This window comes from Antrostomus carolinensis, unplaced genomic scaffold (genome assembly GCF_000700745.2).
Source record: "Antrostomus carolinensis isolate BGI_N321 unplaced genomic scaffold, ASM70074v2 scaffold33197, whole genome shotgun sequence".
In the NCBI taxonomy this organism is placed as follows: Eukaryota; Metazoa; Chordata; class Aves; order Caprimulgiformes; family Caprimulgidae; genus Antrostomus; species Antrostomus carolinensis.
In genome coordinates, this window is record NW_010330047.1 from 6,837 (window position 1) to 25,466 (window position 18,630).

Consider the following 18,630-nt stretch of genomic DNA (forward strand, 5'->3'; position numbering starts at 1 on the left):
ACTGATCACTTTTACTAGGTAGGGAAGGGGAAATAATTCCCAGAGAAATTGGTAATTGTTGCAGGGGATGAGATGTAAAGGGAAGAATTAAGGAGGCTATCAAACAATGAAGAGTACAGAAATAGAGGCGTGGTAATTAAAAAGCATGTTAGTGGCTCTAAAAGGAAATTTTTTTTTTTTTTAAATAGTGAACAGTGGATTTCAAATGTAAAAATAAAAGCCCCAAATAAAATTTGATGATATTTAAGTGCACATACATCCTTTTATTTCAGTTAAAGTCATGTAGCTAAATCAGCAGATAGTCAGCTTAATAAGGGTAACCTGTAATGCAGATGTGATTACATGGCCCATGTGTCAGAGCCAGGCTTTGAATTTGGCCTTCATTGGTAAGTTTGGTAGGCCTGTCATCCCAATAGGTGACATTCTCCATGTGTCCCTTGTCCTTTTTATTGAGGTAAAGGGCAAAGGTAGTGTAGCTGTAATGTGTGTTAGTAAGGAGTCTCTCGGGTTCCATTTCTAGTGGATTTGTTGTCTTGCAGTGTGGGGAGAACATCCTTTGAAAAGAACTTCAGCTGAAGAATTTAACTGGGGGGGAAAAAAAAAAAGCAAGTCTGGACATAGGCGGAGTAAGAAATAAATTGAGGAAAACATTGTGAAAACAGTCAGGAGGAGAAATTCTGCAAATAAATGTGAAATGTAACATTTTGGTAGGGGAACTTGCTATGCATTTTTTCTTTAAGGATTTTGCACATTTTTTGTGAAGTTACAGATACATATACTGTACTGTTCTGTAGTGATTTTTATAGCTGAGCTTCCTATAAATGCTGTACACTATAAAATGTGAGGAAATCCTAACCTGCTCTTTGTTTGCTTGTTTTCCTAGTTTTTCTCTTGTGTGCATTATCATGCAAGAAAAAAACCCTTCTGTCTTTACTTTTATTGGATTGTTTTGAACTGTTCTATTATACATCTTGTTTTATATGGATTAAGTTGTATGCAAGGAAAACAGGATAACAATGAGGAAGAAAAAGTAGGAAGAAAAATAATTTGTCTTGCATATATCTATGTGCATGTATTGTGTGAGTAAGTATGTGCATAGATAGGTTTTGACTGGAAATCTTTGGTCATTCTATTGAACTGAGAGTGTTTTAGTAATAATGTGTAGGAGTAGAATTTGGAATATTCACTACTGAGAAGTATGTAGCTATTATTTTAGCGGGGAAATCACAGTCATTTATATCAATACTTTAATATATTTATGCTAATTAGTTTTTAGTGTATCGGTATCTTACAAAAATCTGAAAGGGGAGGAGGGTAGCTTTGAAAATACAGTAAAACACTGAGAACTCAGTAAGCTCGTTGTTAGAACGTAGACACTTATACAGTTTTAAAGAATTTTTTTTAAGTTGTTTTATAAAATAGTTTCTTGCACTTTACCTGCTGGCTTTTCAATTCGGTAGATAACATCTGAACTCCAGCAGAGTTTTATAATCCCCACGTGCTTAAATATACTAAATGTTCTTTTTCCATTAAGGTTAATGTTCGTGAAGAAATTGAAGAGTTTTTTCCAAGAATGTGGAAGATAAATCAAGATAAAAGAAGGCTAATGAAAAGTATTAAAGATCAGAAAATTAAAATTGAATGGGGGAAAAAATTGAACAGAAGATTGGTCAGATAGAAGCACTTGAATGTTTTTTTAAGGCTATAATGAATTGTTTGAATTGGGGAAGAATACACGAAGTATGAAAAATGAAAAACTCAATGAAGAATGAAGAAAAGTAGAAAGCAAGAGTGAAGTAGAATTAAAAGAATCTGGAAGAATGAATGGGTCCTAGGTTAAGTAAATGTATGGTTTATGTTCCAGTGTCTGTATGATCAAGTTGTAGATGAATTTGCATGATTACTTAGTTAATAGAGAATTGGTGATCTGGTTCAAGCAGGGACCTATTTGAGGAAAGCATACAATATTAACAGTGGGTTAGCAAAATGAAATTTGCTTTGGAGGGTATTGCCTAACCATTTGTTTTTCAGGCACAATCAATATAATAGAATTACTGTACTTTAAATGTTAGGAGTTAGGCATTTATACAACCAATACCATTTTTAATACTGTCTTTTTTGTTAGGAGTCTCGCTCCCAGTCAAAATCTCCAGCTGGGAGTCCTGCTCGAGTAAAATCAGAGAGCAGGTCAGGATCTCGCAGTCCATCGAGGGCTTCCAAACATTCTGAATCGCACTCTAGGTCAAGATCAAAATCAAGGTATGTCCAGGAAGTTATTCATGTTAATTCAGTGTTACTGCTTATGCTTGTTCTTTTGGTACGTTGATGAGATGATTTTTTTTCCCCCCCCTTGTTACAAAAACTATAAACCTGCTGGTGTGTGTTAACAAGACTGTTAATTTGCATGTTAGTGTTTATATAGGTGGACAAAGTTGGGGAAAGATACCAAGAGTAGTAAAGCATGGGTGTATAGATAGAGAAAGTAATATAAATAGAAATAATGTAGAAATCACAACTAAAATTTGTAGATTTATCTTTTCTAGAAGAGAGAGAAGGGATTGCATCTCAATTCAGAAAGGGTGACGTCTCAATTCTGTAAGAGCTATGCCTCCTTCCCACAAAATCTTTTTGCGAGGGGAACCCTTCTGTAGACTCCTGCTTTAGGGAAAAAAGAAAAGTCAATTGAGAACTGCAGCAAAGGTAGTCGGAGTTAGATAAAAGGAGTAAGCTCTGTAACTGCTGGAAATGTTGACAGATGTTACTTGAGGAAGTTCTTGACATGTCTTCATTAAAGGCTTTAAAATAGAAGCTTTAAAAACAAAATCCAAAAACTGTGGCTTAAATTTGGCCTGCTGCTTGATTTATGGGAGCTTTAAGATTTAAAGTCATTTTTCAGTCCTGCACACATACTTCTCTGTCTTTTTCTACCCCAGGTGTTTGTGTGTAGAGGCAAAGTTTTGTAGTTCTCAGTTCTGAGGGAACTTTCTTAGAATAGAGGAGGAATGTCATAAAATATTACCTACCTATCTTCTTCTCTCTTCCTTTGAACCATTGTACTGGTGAAAATTTGGAGTACTACTGAATCCTTCTTTTATCTGTGGAGAGAGAAACCAGAAAACAGCATTTGTAGCCCTGGAAGGGGAAGAGGAATTGAATTGCATAGTATTATGTTGTTCCTCCTCCCCAGCTCTTGGGAGAGATCAGTAATCAGTGTTCCCTATTTATATGCTTCATACTAGCACAGCTGGAGAAGAGTTACTGTGCTCTGAATTCCCAAAGTTCAACCCAGTGTTACAGCTTCTCTTGCAACATTTAGCCAGATAACTGTTAGGATATAATGCCTGTATGAAATCATGCAACTTTGATGGGATGATGCTTGTTCAAAACTGAGCTTATCATTGGCTAGATGTCTGCAAAGAAATGCTTGAGGAGTCATGTAGGCTTTTTTTTGGTCTTGAATAATTTTCAAGCCTAGGTCAACTTTATTTGTAGATACTACAGCACTGTAGTGCTGTCAGGTCTTTCCATTTCTCAGACAAGGCAGTATTTTTATGGTGTGGCCTATCTGGTTTCTAATTGTGCAAGTGTTAGTTACATGTGCAACCTAGGTTTAAACTTTGAACTTCCTGAGAACTGTCTTGAATGTAATCCTCATTGTATGCCAAAAGTTAAAAATCATAGAATCATAGAATGGTTTGGGTTGGAAGGGCCCTTAAAGATCATCCAGTTCCACCCCCCCTGCCATCAGCAGGGACACCTTCCACTAGACCAGGTTGCTCAAAGCCTCATCCAGCCTGGCCTTAAACACTTCCAGGGAGGGGGCATCCACAACTTCCTTGGGCAACCTGTTCCAGTGTCTGACCACCCTCCCAGTGAAGAACTTCTTCCTAATACCTAATCTAAACCTGCGCTCTTTTAGTCTAAACCCATTTCCCCTTGTTTTGTCATTAAGTGCCCAAGCAGATTATTAGAGATCTGTACAATCTTCAGATGTGCAAAGTAGAGGAAACTTAACAATTTTAAAGGTAGAGAGCCGCGGGGGGAAGAAAGCATTTTCTCTAGGAAATGTAAGGCTTACAATTCAATACATTATGTGCATATGACCTAACTAAAAGCTTTCTCTTTGTTGAAGATCCAGGTCCAGAAGGCATTCGCACAGACGTTACACTCGTTCCAGATCCCATTCCCATTCTCATTCCCATAGGAGACGTTCTCGAAGCAGATCATACACCCCAGAATACCGTCGTCGAAGGAGCCGTAGTCATTCTCCAATGTCCAACAGGAGAAGGCACACCGGCAGCAGAGTATGTCACATTCATCCAGGCTGAGTATCAGCAAAAGAGTTGCTGCTTACGTCAGTGTAGTGCAGGATACCTGCAGGCTGAGTTTGACCTGCTGTGTTGTCAGTGAAAAGTTATGGGAATTTGGGAGGGGGATGTAGAGCAAACTCTGTCCTTACAGCTGGGTGCTTATTTTTTGGGCCTGCAACCGTCAGGGCAGCTGTAGAAATTTATTGAAAATCCATACCATTACAAGTCAGTATATGCAGATAGAATGACATCTGTTTTCCTCTGCTCTAGAAATCAAATACTTCTGGATTTTTTTTAATAGTTCCAAGTATATATACCCTTCACAAAAACGAGACCTTTTCTGTACATGCTTGCTTAAAAAACAACAACAACAACAACAACAAAAACCCACAACCCAAAAGTATTGATAAGATTGACTTAGAGGAGCCAAAGTAGAAAATTCCCAAGTCTGTCTCTTTATAACATACAGTATATTATGCTGAAGGTTTCCTGTGATTTTACACCTCTGAGTAATGAATTTGGTTTAACTTGAAGAAATAAACCCATGTGTTACTGGCTAATGTGTAAATCTTAATAGACTAGAAAAAAATTACAGTTATGAAAAGGATCAGTAAGCCTCTCAGTTTAAATGGGAAGCAACTCAGTACCTCTGTATGGACAGGAGGAAGTATAGGTACATCAACCAAGATCTAAGATAATGATCATATGTCATTCTGAGAGATTTCTCCCAATGGCTGCCTCTATAATCCATTTCAGTGCCTTAGCTTCTGGTTCCACGTTGCTTCAGGCTGATCTAAATGAGCACTGTTGCACACAGGTCTGCCTCTTCCATGATGAAGACCATGTTACTTTTCTGATCCTTTGAATTTTAAGTTGCTCCAGATTTTTCACTAATCCTATCAAGGAGAGTGTAGGGTTTTTTTCCAGGTTTACCTTGGTGAAGCAGCTCTCCAGGACCAGATAATCCCAGTGTGAGGGAGAAGACAAGAGGGTGTGGAAAAGGGCAAGACTACAGTACAGTACAGCTAACGTACAGTGGCTTAAGCAGTTGTGAAGCAGTGTTCATAGTTAGGCTTTTTATGGATTGTTGCCAGTGTTTACTCATGAAGTAGTAAATATGAATCTAATATCTTGAAAAATTGGATAACTGAGCTTCAGAAAGGTTAGCAGATTTCTGGTGAAAGATGAATGAATCCACTTTAGTGCTTCAGGAAATATTAGAATGTTTTGCTCTTTGAAGAAGTCTGCCTTGGAAATGGCTCTGTGAAACAAAAAACTTGTTTTCACAGTGAATTTCACATTATTTCTGAGGAGTAGTTGTAGTAGTGTCAAAACAAAACTCAGATCAACCAGATGTGAATCTCTTAAATAACAAGGTTCCTAAAGACACCAGGAAAATGGGTAGCAATTTTGCCACTTCTGACCTTGTAGAGAGAGCTTGCATACTGTGCTGATAGGAGGCAGTACAAAAATCTAATGCAAAAGCTGTCTTTTAGTCATCCACAGTCAGTTTCGTCCTTCCAGTAATGATGTAACTGTCACTTGGGGTGCACAGACTGTTTCTCAGTACTTCTCTTGCCTCAGAAAAGGTAATAGAGTTTAAGTGTAAGGGGAATGTTTAAAAAAAAGGACGATACTGATATGTACCGTGTGGAGGGACTTGACCAAACAACAGTTTAAAAGACAGCGAGATTTCATTGGGCTCACAAGAGTTTCAGTAATAAAAGTATAGCTGTTAACCTGTCTGATAACTCAGTGGCACTGAAATGGAGTAAAAAAGAAACCTAAACCTGTATGATTAAAACTTTCAAATTACAAACTGCCAGTTTTTCTTCTGTTCATCTATAATAAGGAATTGTAGAAGATTCATGTCTTAAAACAAAAGCTTGAACTTTGACAAATGAGAAGAAATAAACTTGAAATGTATGAGTAGTTTAGGCATCTTATTTTCACAATGGCTTCTTGAACAAAAGCTCTGAAGAGAACACGACAGAAGATCTAAACATGTTCACTCTTTGAGTCAGGTTGAAAGGCAAGTTCTGAGGTGTAAATTGCTGTGTTATCAATGGCTTTGAAAATCTGAAACTGAAATACAAATTTCAACTGTGTCAACTTCCTGTTATTATTTTAGCAGAAACGTTAAATCCCTGTGCCTGTTGCTGCCATTTTGAATTGCTGTGTTTAGTATAACAGGTGCCAGAAGCTTAACTGAAAAAAAAAATACTAATTTTGATAAAAATAATTCTTAAACTGGAACTGGCATTAGATTAACTGCCTGACATGTAGAGAAACTTTGAACCTAATAGTGAAATTAATTGCAGTACCTTGTACGATTTCATATTTGACTTCCTTTAGTTGAAGTGGAATGTATTAAGTAGATCTGTATCCCACATCATGTTAAAGAATCGGGAGTCTCGCTCTAGAAAAGTGTGCTTGCTTTTGGTTTACAGTTTTGCAGAACTGGCCTTCAACACTTGTTATTATCTAGATGCAAGAAGCTGGTGATTTTCATCGAGCTTACAAGTGGACAGAGATAAACTTTCAAATGTAAATATTGACTTTCAGTATAGTTGGATAGGAAATGTTGAGAGGGGAGGAAGTTTTGTTAGAAGCTAAATCATAGTTCAGCTGTCCATGCTTAGAAGCTCAAATGCATTTAGTGTGTGCAACTGGAGGCAGCATGCCATCTTCATACCAGTAGTGACCGTGGGTTGAAGGGCTGAAGGTGAGAGTTCAGGCTGCCTGACCTGTTCTTAGCACAGACTTGCATATCATCTCTGCAGCTTGTTGGTGATTCAAGTGTGCAATACTGATAAAATAGGTTCCTGTTATTCTATAGCTTCTCTGTAATTAGAATGCTTAATTTTTCTCAACATGAGAAATTAATCTTTGTCTTTTTTTCTAAAATAAAAGTCACAAAAGTAGTTGCTTTTTGAAAATACCTTAGAGTGGAATTATAATTATTGAAGTATAAAGCTTTGTAATAAACTGAGTTTAGTTTTCTTTAGATCCAAAATTTTTACCAATTGATAATTTTTTATATAAAAATGTATAACTTGTTTTTCATAAACTTAATTGGAGTTGAACATTTGTCTTACCAGGCTAATCCAGATCCTAATACGTGTCTTGGAGTGTTTGGTCTCAGTTTGTACACTACCGAGAGAGATTTGCGTGAAGTCTTTTCCCGTTATGGACCTTTGACTGGTGTCAATGTTGTTTATGATCAGCGGACTGGGCGATCGAGAGGATTTGCTTTCGTTTATTTTGAGAGAATTGACGATTCTAAAGAGGTAAATTCATGCTTTACTACATTTAACAGACGTATTCCTTGTGCATTATCTTAATGGATATCTCTGAAAAACAACCACCTACCCCCGTACCCCCGTAAAAACCCCACAGGTGTGTGCTAGTACTTGTTCACCAGCACGTTCACACAGTGAGATTAATTTAAAATTTTGTTCAAAAAACATGGCATTTTTAAACTGATGAAGCATTTTAGTTCACTGTTCAGATGCTTGGGCAAATTTTGAGTATGAGCTGCCTGTATTGAATCACTGATGAGCATTGTTCTTTGATTTTAGTCTTTTACTTCAAAGTGGAAGTACATCTTTTGACAGACATAGTAGCTTCCTAGTATTTTTGAAATACTTTGAAAGTTAACTTTTCAAAGTAGTTTTCCATATCAGAATTCTGAACATTCTCTTCACTTTCCATTTCCTTCTCTAAAAGCATGTCATCATGCATTTGAAAAATAGCATGGCTTGTCTTGAGTGCTGGTTATATAGATAGATGTTTACAGCTGGACTGAGTTGTTGTTGTATAATTGATGTATAAGGAAAGAATCAAATAGTATAAACAGCAGCCTGTGTTATGGTCGACCACAGTAAGCAGTGCTTTTTTTAACCTCTGTAAGGATGCTGTGAGCTTTACTACATTTACTGGAATTTGTAAATGAAGTTGCTGTTAAAGATGCATCCTTTTTAAAAAAAGTTCTTTTTTCTTTAAGCCTTCGCTGTGGGGTTATCTCTTTTGGGCAAACTGAGTCACAGACTTCAAGCATCCTGTTTATGGATTATTAGTCTTGGGCAGATGTTTCAGATTTGCTGTTTGATTCTGTTTATTTTAGATAAGTATATTCATAATGCTTGGATATGATTCTTCTCACTTAGCGTTGAAGGGGGGGAGGGTGACAGGTGTGTAACTTAGCTGAAAAATTAAAATTCAGATGCTAATTGATATTTTAATGAGAAAAAATGTTTCATGGATGATTTGGTTGGACTAGACTCAGTTCTGATCTTTGATTTCTGGTGTGATGCAACAGAGGATAGCTTTATGGGAAGCGATTGGTTTTGTAGATGTATGTGTATGTGGTTGTTGCAGGTTATAGGGGTAAGTAAAAGGACACAAAACTTCCTTTAGTGTCATTTTTGTATATCCCTCTTTGTATAGCTGTATATCCCTCTTTAGTGGCCTACTTTCTTCTAACGTTTAGCCTTGTATTTCTTTGCACTCTTGAGTTTGGTGAGATTTTGAAAGTGTGACTGTTTTGTAGGACATTTAACATGCAAAATACTTGCACAGTATTTCTTGTCACATTCTTGTTCCAGTATTGTCTATTTTACAACTTCATATGCCTTTACAAGTAGGATTTTTTTTCCTAGTTGCCATGGGTAATGGTCATGCATGACACCAGTTATTTCTTAAAATTTTCCGTGTAAATAGCATGAAGTAATTTGTTTAGTATAAAGCTGTTTTGGCAGATACTACAAAACTGGAATGCAAAGGGGGGCGGGAAAAGAGGAGATTGTTTGCAGTCAGAAATAGAGAAATAAAGATGAGCACCCTAAGCAGGAACTGAAATAATTGGGAATGTAATTAAATGCATTTTTTTTCCTCCACCGTGGGCTGGTGTGTGAAGAGGAGGAAAAGATGCAAAACCTCACAACACTTGGAATTTACATAACTGAAATGCTTTGGCAAAGAGGACAGGAGAAAAACTTGTTTATTTGACTTGATTTCATGGGCATTGAAAACAGATTTGAAGATGGCAGTAAGTGGCAGCTAATGTAAAAGAAGGAAATACAGCTATAGGCATGAAACTCTGTGACAGGCCCTGTAGAAGAACCCTGGAGGACTTAAAGTAGTTCTCTTTGTGGAAGATAAAGCAAATCTGAAGAGTTGAGTACGCATAAAAGCAATGACACTTAAATTACTCCTGAGTAAATACCTTTTATCTTAAAAAACCCAACAACAACAAAAAAACCTCAAACAAAACCCCCGACACCCTAAGCTTTCGGATAAAGAGAGTATAAAACTCTAGATGAGATACTGAACCAAATTCCAGCCCTCTTAAAGTGATCATGGATCTGTTAAAAAACCCGAGGATTTCCCATTGTCTTCACTATTGTCCTTCCAAGAGAGCTAACACCGGGAAGCCTCTTGGCTGACATGCTCTCAAACACTGTTAATATTAAAGTTCAGCACCAAATGATCTGTGAGTGGTTGTGTTTAAACTTCAGTAACTTGGTCTAAGATAGGTTGGTATCAGTATTGTGTGGATTCTGTTGCTGTTGAAATCCCTCAGGATCTCTGTCATCGCTGGTTACCATTCTTAAAAATCGGATCTGTTATTGAGCTAGTTAAAAATGGTATGTGTCAGGATTTTGAAACGGAGTGATGCAATGTTCCTAGCTCTGTATGATGGTAGAGATACTTGGAATTGTCAGCTGGCTCAGTGTGGTGGAAATCCATAGACAATGTAAAATGGCATTTTTTAAGGGGGATACTTTGCAGTGTCCTAAAAATAAGGAAAGAGCAGCAGTAAAGTTTTTTTTCATTTGAGCTGTTTTAGACTTTCAGAACTTCAGATTGATTATGATGCCATAGCAGCCTTGTCGCTAGCTGTTTATTATCGTTTTGGTTATAAAGAGGAGCAGAGACTTAGCTTTTGATAACTACTAGGAAGAGTAGGTGTCGGCATCACAGTAGCTTCAAGTCATTCCACCTGTTAAGATCTTTTGTTGCAGTGGTCTAGCGTTTGCAAGATAGCACGTGACTAGATTGTTATGTTCTGACCCATATTAAAGATGCTCATGGACGCTATCTTCGGTTCAGAACATGATGGCAGCCAGTAAATGTTGAGGAATGACTGTTGTTTGTCCAGAAAACCTGAGCTTTTGCTGTGCTAATGTTCTTTCTGGTGTGCTTGTTCAAAGCCTATTTGAGAAGCTTATGTATTATCTACCTTTTTGTAGAAGGAAGGATACTCTCTTATGGATGTTGTCTTTCATTTTTTGTGAACTTATGTTGGTTTTTTGGTATTGCTTTTTTGCCTTGTGTGTTGCAGCGCCTTGTCTTATGTTGGCCACCCTTCTGCTAAGTCTTCAGAACCACATGTGCAACATTATGCAAAGGGCACCATCTGTAAACAGCTGTTGAAGACCCGTTCATTAAGACTGGCATTCTTTCTTATACAGATCTCAGTATGGGCAATGCTGGCAGAACCAGCATTATAATATTGCAGTTTTGCAGTATTTTCACTAAATTGTAGAGGATATTCACCTGCTCATCACATTAGGATTTTCTTCCTGTGTTTAGAGGAACACAGACTTTTATGTACTGGGATGGGGGGGATTGATTATCTGAGGGTTACCAATAAATTGAGAGGGTTATGAGTAAAAAGTGCTGGCTGTTCTAGGGAGATGATTCTTACTACATTTACCAGGGGTTTCACATGCTACTCTCCAGCTTTTCAGTAACGCAGAATATGAAGTATTAGTTGCTTTTTGAATTGAGGCTACTGTGAATGTACTACGTGTCTGTAGCAGGAACTCATCTGAGAAGCATTAGCCACAGCAGCTGTTGGCAATTCGGAATTTTCTGTTTCCTAATGCTAGTTACATGGTCTTTATAGTTTTGACCATCTTTCAGATCCATTTTCTGAGGTAGTGTTCGTTAGCAATCAAGACAAATTTTATGCAGGCAAATTGAACTATTAACATAATTCAGTTGCCAAAAACCAGAATAACAACGGGGTTTTTAATTTAAATTTGCAAGGCATTAATCTGTGGTGCTAGCAGACTAGCTCAAAAGCATCATTATTGAACAAAATTTCTCCCATAGCTTGTTAAAGAAATACTTTAAATATTGTTTGTGGTATCAAGAGGGACCCTTGATATACCAGAAAAGAACATGAGAAGGTCTCAAATGTTTGGAATTACAAGTTACAGACTTCTGCAGACTCTGAAATACCGTGAAATTGCTAATACTTGTGGAAATGTATCTAATTACTCATTCTGGTTCTCTAAAATGCTGTATTTCTTGACTCTGAAAGTATACTTTAAAGAGAGTACATATAATCAATAGATTTTTAAACTTAGAAAATTTTATGTACAAAAAGATACTTAACAGTATTTTAATAATATTTTTTTAAAAAAGCCGCAAACTGAAGAATATAAATTGACTCTTGTTTGAAGGTGAAATGGACACTTGAATTCAACTTGGCAGACTGCAGTAAGTGTAAAAACCTGGGCTTCTTTCTTTTATCATCCCATCATATTTTTAATTATTTTTTTTTTCTTTCCAGAATGTCCTTTCAGATGTCCTTGTTACATCCACACCTGAGCTAGTGATATCAGTATACTGGGGGGAGGGAGTTCTAACCTGTTATGTCTGTTCATCCCATGCTATACCTGGGATGCAGTGGAGGTGTTGTTTTTATTGATGACATTAAGTACAATATGAGAAGACAATATGAGAAGAAATTCAGGTAAAAAACAAAAAAGAAACTGTCAAAAACCACAACAAACAAAAAAGATGGTATCTTGTATAGATATTTTTAAATCATAAAAATACATTTTCAAAGTAAGTCCCAACATAAATTGCTCACATTTGACTGCTCAAGTGTGTTCAGTCTGTACTTCACTAACTTTGTAGAGATACCACATTACTAAAGTAATTGAAAGCAGCTAGATGCAGTTGAAATGAAGATTTGATGATCTTTTGTACAATGCAAGTCTTGAACTCCATGGTAGAAATGTGACATCAGCTCTACCAAGTCAAGTTCTCTCCCTCCCTGCTTCTTCTCCACGCCCTTCACCCAGTGACCACAGTACAGGTTGCAGAAATTTCCCACATTGTTTCCTTGTCCAAGTTGCCCTTTGTGGCATTATCCAGACTGAAAGATTATTTAATTTTTTTTAAAGTTAATTCTTGATTGCTTAACTAATGCCAGTTACCTGTGTAAGTTTGTGCGTACAATTAGAAGTTCAGCGTTTCCAAACGTGTTTTACTCTACCTTAATGCTAATATGTGTAGAAAGCACCACATAATGTAATTAACATCAAATTAAATTGAAATCCATTAAATTTAATGCTTGCTTTCTGTGTGTTTTGAGCCACTGGGGGCTGTGATCCTGTAGTGTGGGAACTGCTCAGTTTGTCAAGCTGACACACTAACAGATAATATTTTGTGGGAGTTTTGTTATTATGGATAGACTGCTGCAGGTTTAAAACTGAAATCTAAGGCTGAATTATTACCTGTGCCATTCTCAATTTGCACTCTCTGTTTTCTGACTGCAAACATGTAGATGTGTATTCTGGCCTACAAAGTCAATTTTTCCTTGTAATTTGCAACCAAAACTGATAGTACATGTTTGTAGGAATCCTGTTTGCTTGCTTGCTTACTGTCATCTTGCAAAAGTCATGCAAGTCTCTTAACAAAGTTCAGACACTTGGAAGAAAATCCAAGTTGAAATAAAAATGGACTGTTGACAGTTAAAGGCTCCTAAGAGGGTATTGTGTGTCTTAAACCCCAATGCAATTTGATTTTCCTCTTCAAAATGTTTCATTTGATGGTCTGGAAAATACAATTCTATCTTGTAAACAGTATTTGAGGATGTCCACTGCATTGTTAGAGTGAATGTGCAATTTTTTTCCCTGTGACATTTAAATGTTCTTAACACAGTATTCACGCGTACTCAAAAAAGAAGAAAAACAGCAAGAAAAACAAACTTAAATTTGTTTTGAATATGACATACAAGTCTAATAAAATTATAAAATCCAGAGTTTTATTATAAACTTTTAAATTTAAAGAAAATAAAAAATGTCAGCTATTAGAATCACTAATATGTTTTTACAGCCTTTGCACAAAACGATACTGTTGTATCACCTATCTGAAACCAGGTTTTCAAACAGGTCCTATTGCATCAGTGATTAGCTAATAATACCAGAAGAAGTACTTTGTTTCAAAGCGATGTGCATGTTAAGAATGGTGCAAAGAATTTTAAAACATCTTTGGAAGGAATTTCCAGTTGCTAATGGCTGAATATGAGTGTTACTATCAATTACTGTTAGATTTGTAATGGCTTATTGTAGAGTTTGGCTTTTCTGCATTTGGGGGATGTGGTCAGAACTGTAAAAGGCTTTGTTATGTCTGTACATCTACTAAAGATTGTTACTATTTTAAATTTTTTTTGTTGGCAGTTACTGCTGACAACTCTTGAAAGCTAAGAAAATTAAAATGTTAATATTGGGTAGGTCATTAGATGTTATGACCAGGATGTCAGAGTTTCATGCACACTGGTAACTGTGAACTAATCTTTATCCACCGAAATGTAACACATTTGATACTTACAAAACAAATGATCAAGTCTCAAAGTTAACTATTCATTTGTTTTGCTGGTATGTTCCTCTTCTCTATGCTGCTCCTTATGTCAAAGAACTCTTCCTCTTAAAGCGGCGTTTGTTCTTTTAACTAAATAAAACATAAATACCAGATGCTCTGGAGTTGAGGTGGCTTCTTGTCAGCTAAGCTTACTACTCTGCAAGTTGTTGGTCGAACATAAAAATGCCACAAAGCAGAAAATTCCTTGCTTTTTGAGACACCTTGCATATTGCTGCATTACCAGAAAGACACTTTTCATCACAAAGGTAGTTTTTCAGCCATCTATTTGCAACCTTAATTTTTAAGCTTTTGCACACATACATTCCTAGGACGTGTGCCCAGATGTATTTTAATTTAGTTCATCCTTGTGGAACACGACTTTAAAAAAAAAAAATTAAAAAGTCTCAAGGCTAGGAAACTAAAGCTAACAATCATATTTTGTTCACAAAACATACTTTAGTGTATATTGAAAGACTTGAAATGCTCTTTGGTTCTGCTTTGCAGTTAGCTAAATACAGTTGTGTTTTTGTATGAGAATAGAGTTCACTAGGTGGCGATATAGTATAGATGTTAACAACATTATTAAAACACAAACTAAGTGTAATTAAATAGGTTAGTGATAATTCACTCTTTTCCAGATTGGGAACATCACAGTTAAATCACGTGGGTGTCAGGTTTTTGTTTCCTCCTGTATAACTTGTATGTTAATTCAGTAAGGTTCCTGTTAGAGAGGTGCAAAAAGTTATGTTTCTGAATAGTGATTTGTTTCATTATTTTAAAAAAAGAAGGGAAAAAAATGCTCTGCTTAGAGGCACCTTCATGTTTTGAGGTTGTGTCTTGTTCATCACAGTTTAATAACAGCAAAGTGGTTTTGTTCTTTAATTTGAGATTTAAGTGTCTCTTCTCCACATGTGAAAAACGGAAAGGATGTATATTGAGATAAGCGCTGAGCTTAGTGTCATGAGCTAAGTGGTGTGTACTGGTATTTCAGAGATCCTAGAGCAGGTGATGAAAGGATAAAAAAAAATTTGCTTTGCAAATTTTAATAGCTTTTAAGTCCAACATTAACCATTTGTTTAAATTTTTGTGTGTGCTTTTTTTTTTTTTTTGAAGTTACTATTGCATGGTTATAATTCTCAAAAGTACGCTGTGCTGCTTTGAAAACTGTTTTCGTTATTTTGAGTTTGCGAAAGGCCATTGTATTGATTGTCAAAGAGTAGAGAGGCAGGGGCTGGAACACCCAGCGAGCGTGTGCACGGGCTGTGAGCGGGTCTGGAGGCAGAGGTTTCTCAAGCACAGACCCTTCTGTGTATCGCTTTAGCGAGCTGCTATTGTGCGAGTGAGTGGGGAGGAAGGTTGTAATTAGGTATCCATGTAGGCTGAACCCGCCATTTTACTGAGCTCTGCTGGAGTAGGTCCTTGTAAGGGAGATGGCAGGAGGCTGGGAGAGCATGAAATGGCAGCCGCCTAGCAGTAATCCGGCCATATGCACCCTACAGGAAGCCACTGTTTTGCACAGCTTTTGAATCCGCCCGTCCCCTCTGGGTCAGGCAGCAGTAGGAAAGATGCAGTTTTCAGAAAAAGCTGTTTTGACTTTCAGTTTACCTTTCTGATGGGCAGAAGACAAAGTCTAGGGAAAGTGACTGTGTTAGTGGTTAGCACTGTGCTCTCTTACGAAAGGATTGCGTGTCACGTTACACCGGCACCCCAGTGCGGTCTCGTAACACTGCCGGCTCACGGGCCGGGGGACAGGGATGAGCCATTCGCCACGGTGGGGCACTAGTAACCACTCTAAATAAAACAACTTGAGGGCTTGTCTTTCTGATGGAAAATAATGTGTTTTGTACGTAGCCTTCCATAGTTCCCAGTAGGTTGCAGGTTTCACGTCCCTGTTTCTTGTCTCTCCTGCAGGCAATGGAGCATGCAAACGGCATGGAGCTGGATGGCAGGAGGATTCGGGTAGATTACTCAATCACCAAGAGAGCACATACACCCACCCCGGGCATCTACATGGGCAGGCCAACACAGTAAGGAGCTCACCCATTTCCTGTAATGGCATTAAAATAGATTTAAACTGAATGTTTGGTTGGAGAAATAGAGCTACAGATACGGGGGGTTTTTTTAAGTTTTAAGAGTTATGTCAATTGTATTTTATCACTAAGTTATTAATACAAATTGTGTGTTACTGTGGTTCATATGTACCATTAAATCCTACTGTAGTTTATTGTATCTTTATTTATGAAAAAATACTGAAGGAGTTATTTAAAAAAAATATATCCAGCATGATCAGTTAATGCACTCTTAGCTTACTGAAATACTAAGGTGCCCATTTGTCTTTGATTTCGATGGGAACTAGGCTCAAATCCCTGGTAGGTTTTCTGGAGTTTTTTGAAAGTGTTTAAATATTTCATTGTTAGATTGTTTTGGGCCATAGTCTTAAGTGTCTTATTTACAAAAACACTTAAAAAACCTGTTTAAGTAATTTAAATCAAGATGAAGAGTAGATATCGAAAATTTTGGGTTTTTTTTTCTTTTTCTCTAACAGCAGTGGAGGAGGTGGTGGCGGTGGAGCAGGTCGTCGCCGTGACTCATATTATGATAGGGGGTATGACAGAGGATATGACAGATACGAAGAATATGACTACAGATACAGGTACCTAATCTTCATTTTATTTCTGTAGGAACCGTGGATTTGTTGGAGGGAGGGGGAGGGAAGTCAGATGACAAAAAATGTTATTCAGTTTGTAGCAAGGTACACTTACATGCTTGTTAGAGCCTCATTACATTAGGTTTTGGGGGATTAAAGTAGTCGTAATCTTCAGTGTTTATGTAACTCAGTTTTACAGTAAACAGTTAGGCAAGGGGTTAATTTTGTTACCTGATGGAGATAGGGCATGTGCCCTATGAATCTAGTGGGCAAATTCATGAGTTCCAGAAAGGGAACTCGTTTTTCCATGCTGTATATAGAACTAGGGACAGCTGACACACAGTGCTGTTTAAAAAGGGGTTATTTGTAGATGGGATGTTTAATGCTTGACATTTCATAACCATCTCGCTGTTTTGAAACTTATCTAGTTTCAGAGAATGTTGTTCAAGAACTGTCGGCATCTGTAAAAGCACTTCATGTGTTTGCAAGGCTAGTGAGAGTTTATTAAATTCTCTGTCTGGGAATATCTTACAGTTTTGAACACATCAAATAGAGAAATATAAAAGCATTTGTTAAATAACTGTAAGTCACAGCCAAATAAAGCTGAAATCATTCATGCAGGCCAAGTCTTTCAGTGCTAAGGAAATGGTTCTGTTCTGTAGAAGTGATGCGAATAAGGCTTCTTTCATAATGGAAGTTGTTGGGTTTCTTTTTTAATTTCCTTTAAAGGAGACGATCACCGTCACCTTATTATAGTCGATACCGATCACGATCAAGATCTCGTTCCTATAGTCCAAGTAAGTAAATATAAGTGAATAAGTAGAATCTGTCTGGTTTAAACCTTGTTGTTACTAATATTAATTGATTAATGGAAATTCTGAATGTGAAAGCAAAAAATCTGGGCAGGTTAAAGCTGAGTTGTTGTAAACTGTGTACAGTTTGTAAACAGTTGTAAACTGTGTACAGTTACTGTATAGTAATTGTGTTGTCTTTTTTTTTCCCACAGGGCGCTATTGAAGATCAGAAGAGTTACAGTTGAGGACATGATTTTTAAATACAAAGTTCTGATCTTAGCTTCCCTACTGCTCTCCCTCACATTCTTCCCTTCCTTGTCCTCAATCCAGCTCTTTTACAAATCTTTGGTTCGTGTAGAATATACATATTTTCAGTTGAAGTATTCCTGTTTTCCATCCCTCCTTATTGTAATACTCTTAAATATTGTAATTGTTGTAGTTTTTGTGTAGTAAAACATCTTAAGTAAAATGAAATAGAGAACCCAAAGTGCTGATACATTTTGGAAGTCATTCCTATTTCGTTTTTAAAACAATTGGACTGCTGAGTAATCAGAAGAGAGCATTGCTATTTTTAAAGCTTGCATGTCATATGTAATGTACACACTCAGATACTTTACAATAAACCTGCATTTCCAAGTAACTCGTTAATCCTTCTGTTAAAATGTTTACCTATGACTTTGATAAACAAGTAACAACTTTGAGCCTTTTCTGTAATGACAGATTTGCTTAGATAGTCACGAACCAGAGGTTCGGTTGTTTTTTTCTTTCTTTTTCTTTTTTTTTTTATTTTTGGTCAGGTAGTTGCTTTGAGTGTAGACGATTTGAGCTAGAGCAAAATTTGGTATTTGACTGGGAAAATAGATTCTATCCTTGCACACTCAAAATAAAGGCTGTGTTTTATAGATAAAGTTTCTGGTTTGCTACACAGTGGATAATATTTGAAATTAAAATTGTAAAAATCTTAGGGTTTTTATTGTACTTGGTTGAATATTTCCCCTTAATTGGTGCAGGAGAAAAAATATTTATTGAACATAGCAATTAGTTGTATAATTTGCTATTCATTTAAACAACAACAAAAATGCCCAACGTTTTGGTACTTCAGTAATGATTAAGCAAGTTTTGTTTCCAGTCCTTTTTCGAGTTTTGAAAGTATGAATAGAAAAACCTACAACTACATGTAAACCTTTTTTTTTTTTTCCCCCTCAATAAAAGTTAA

The 18,630-nt window shown here is 36.8% G+C and overlaps 1 protein-coding gene across 1 annotated transcript; it reads left to right on the forward strand.

Annotated features, from left to right (window-relative positions):
• Positions 1-1,725: 1,725 nt before the first annotated feature.
• Positions 1,726-18,161, forward strand: TRA2A (transformer 2 alpha homolog). Its single transcript, XM_010172813.1, has 7 exons — positions 1,726-2,259; positions 4,133-4,304; positions 7,412-7,600; positions 15,885-16,000; positions 16,519-16,626; positions 17,350-17,417; positions 17,627-18,161. The coding sequence occupies exons 2-7, from the start codon at positions 4,272-4,274 to the stop codon at positions 17,635-17,637; spliced, it is 525 nt and encodes a 174-aa protein (XP_010171115.1). The 5' UTR covers positions 1,726-2,259; positions 4,133-4,271; the 3' UTR covers positions 17,638-18,161.
• Positions 18,162-18,630: the final 469 nt, after the last annotated feature.

Excerpts from the sequence above, each read along its gene's own strand:
- TRA2A (XM_010172813.1), top strand. The coding sequence starts at position 4,272 with ATGTCCAACAGGAGAAGGCACACCGGCAGCAGA. Across the intron at positions 16,001-16,518 it reads TACATGGGCAGGCCAACACA|CAGTGGAGGAGGTGGTGGCG; the intron begins GTAAGGAGCTCA and ends TTTCTCTAACAG. Across the intron at positions 16,627-17,349 it reads GAATATGACTACAGATACAG|GAGACGATCACCGTCACCTT; the intron begins GTACCTAATCTT and ends TTTCCTTTAAAG.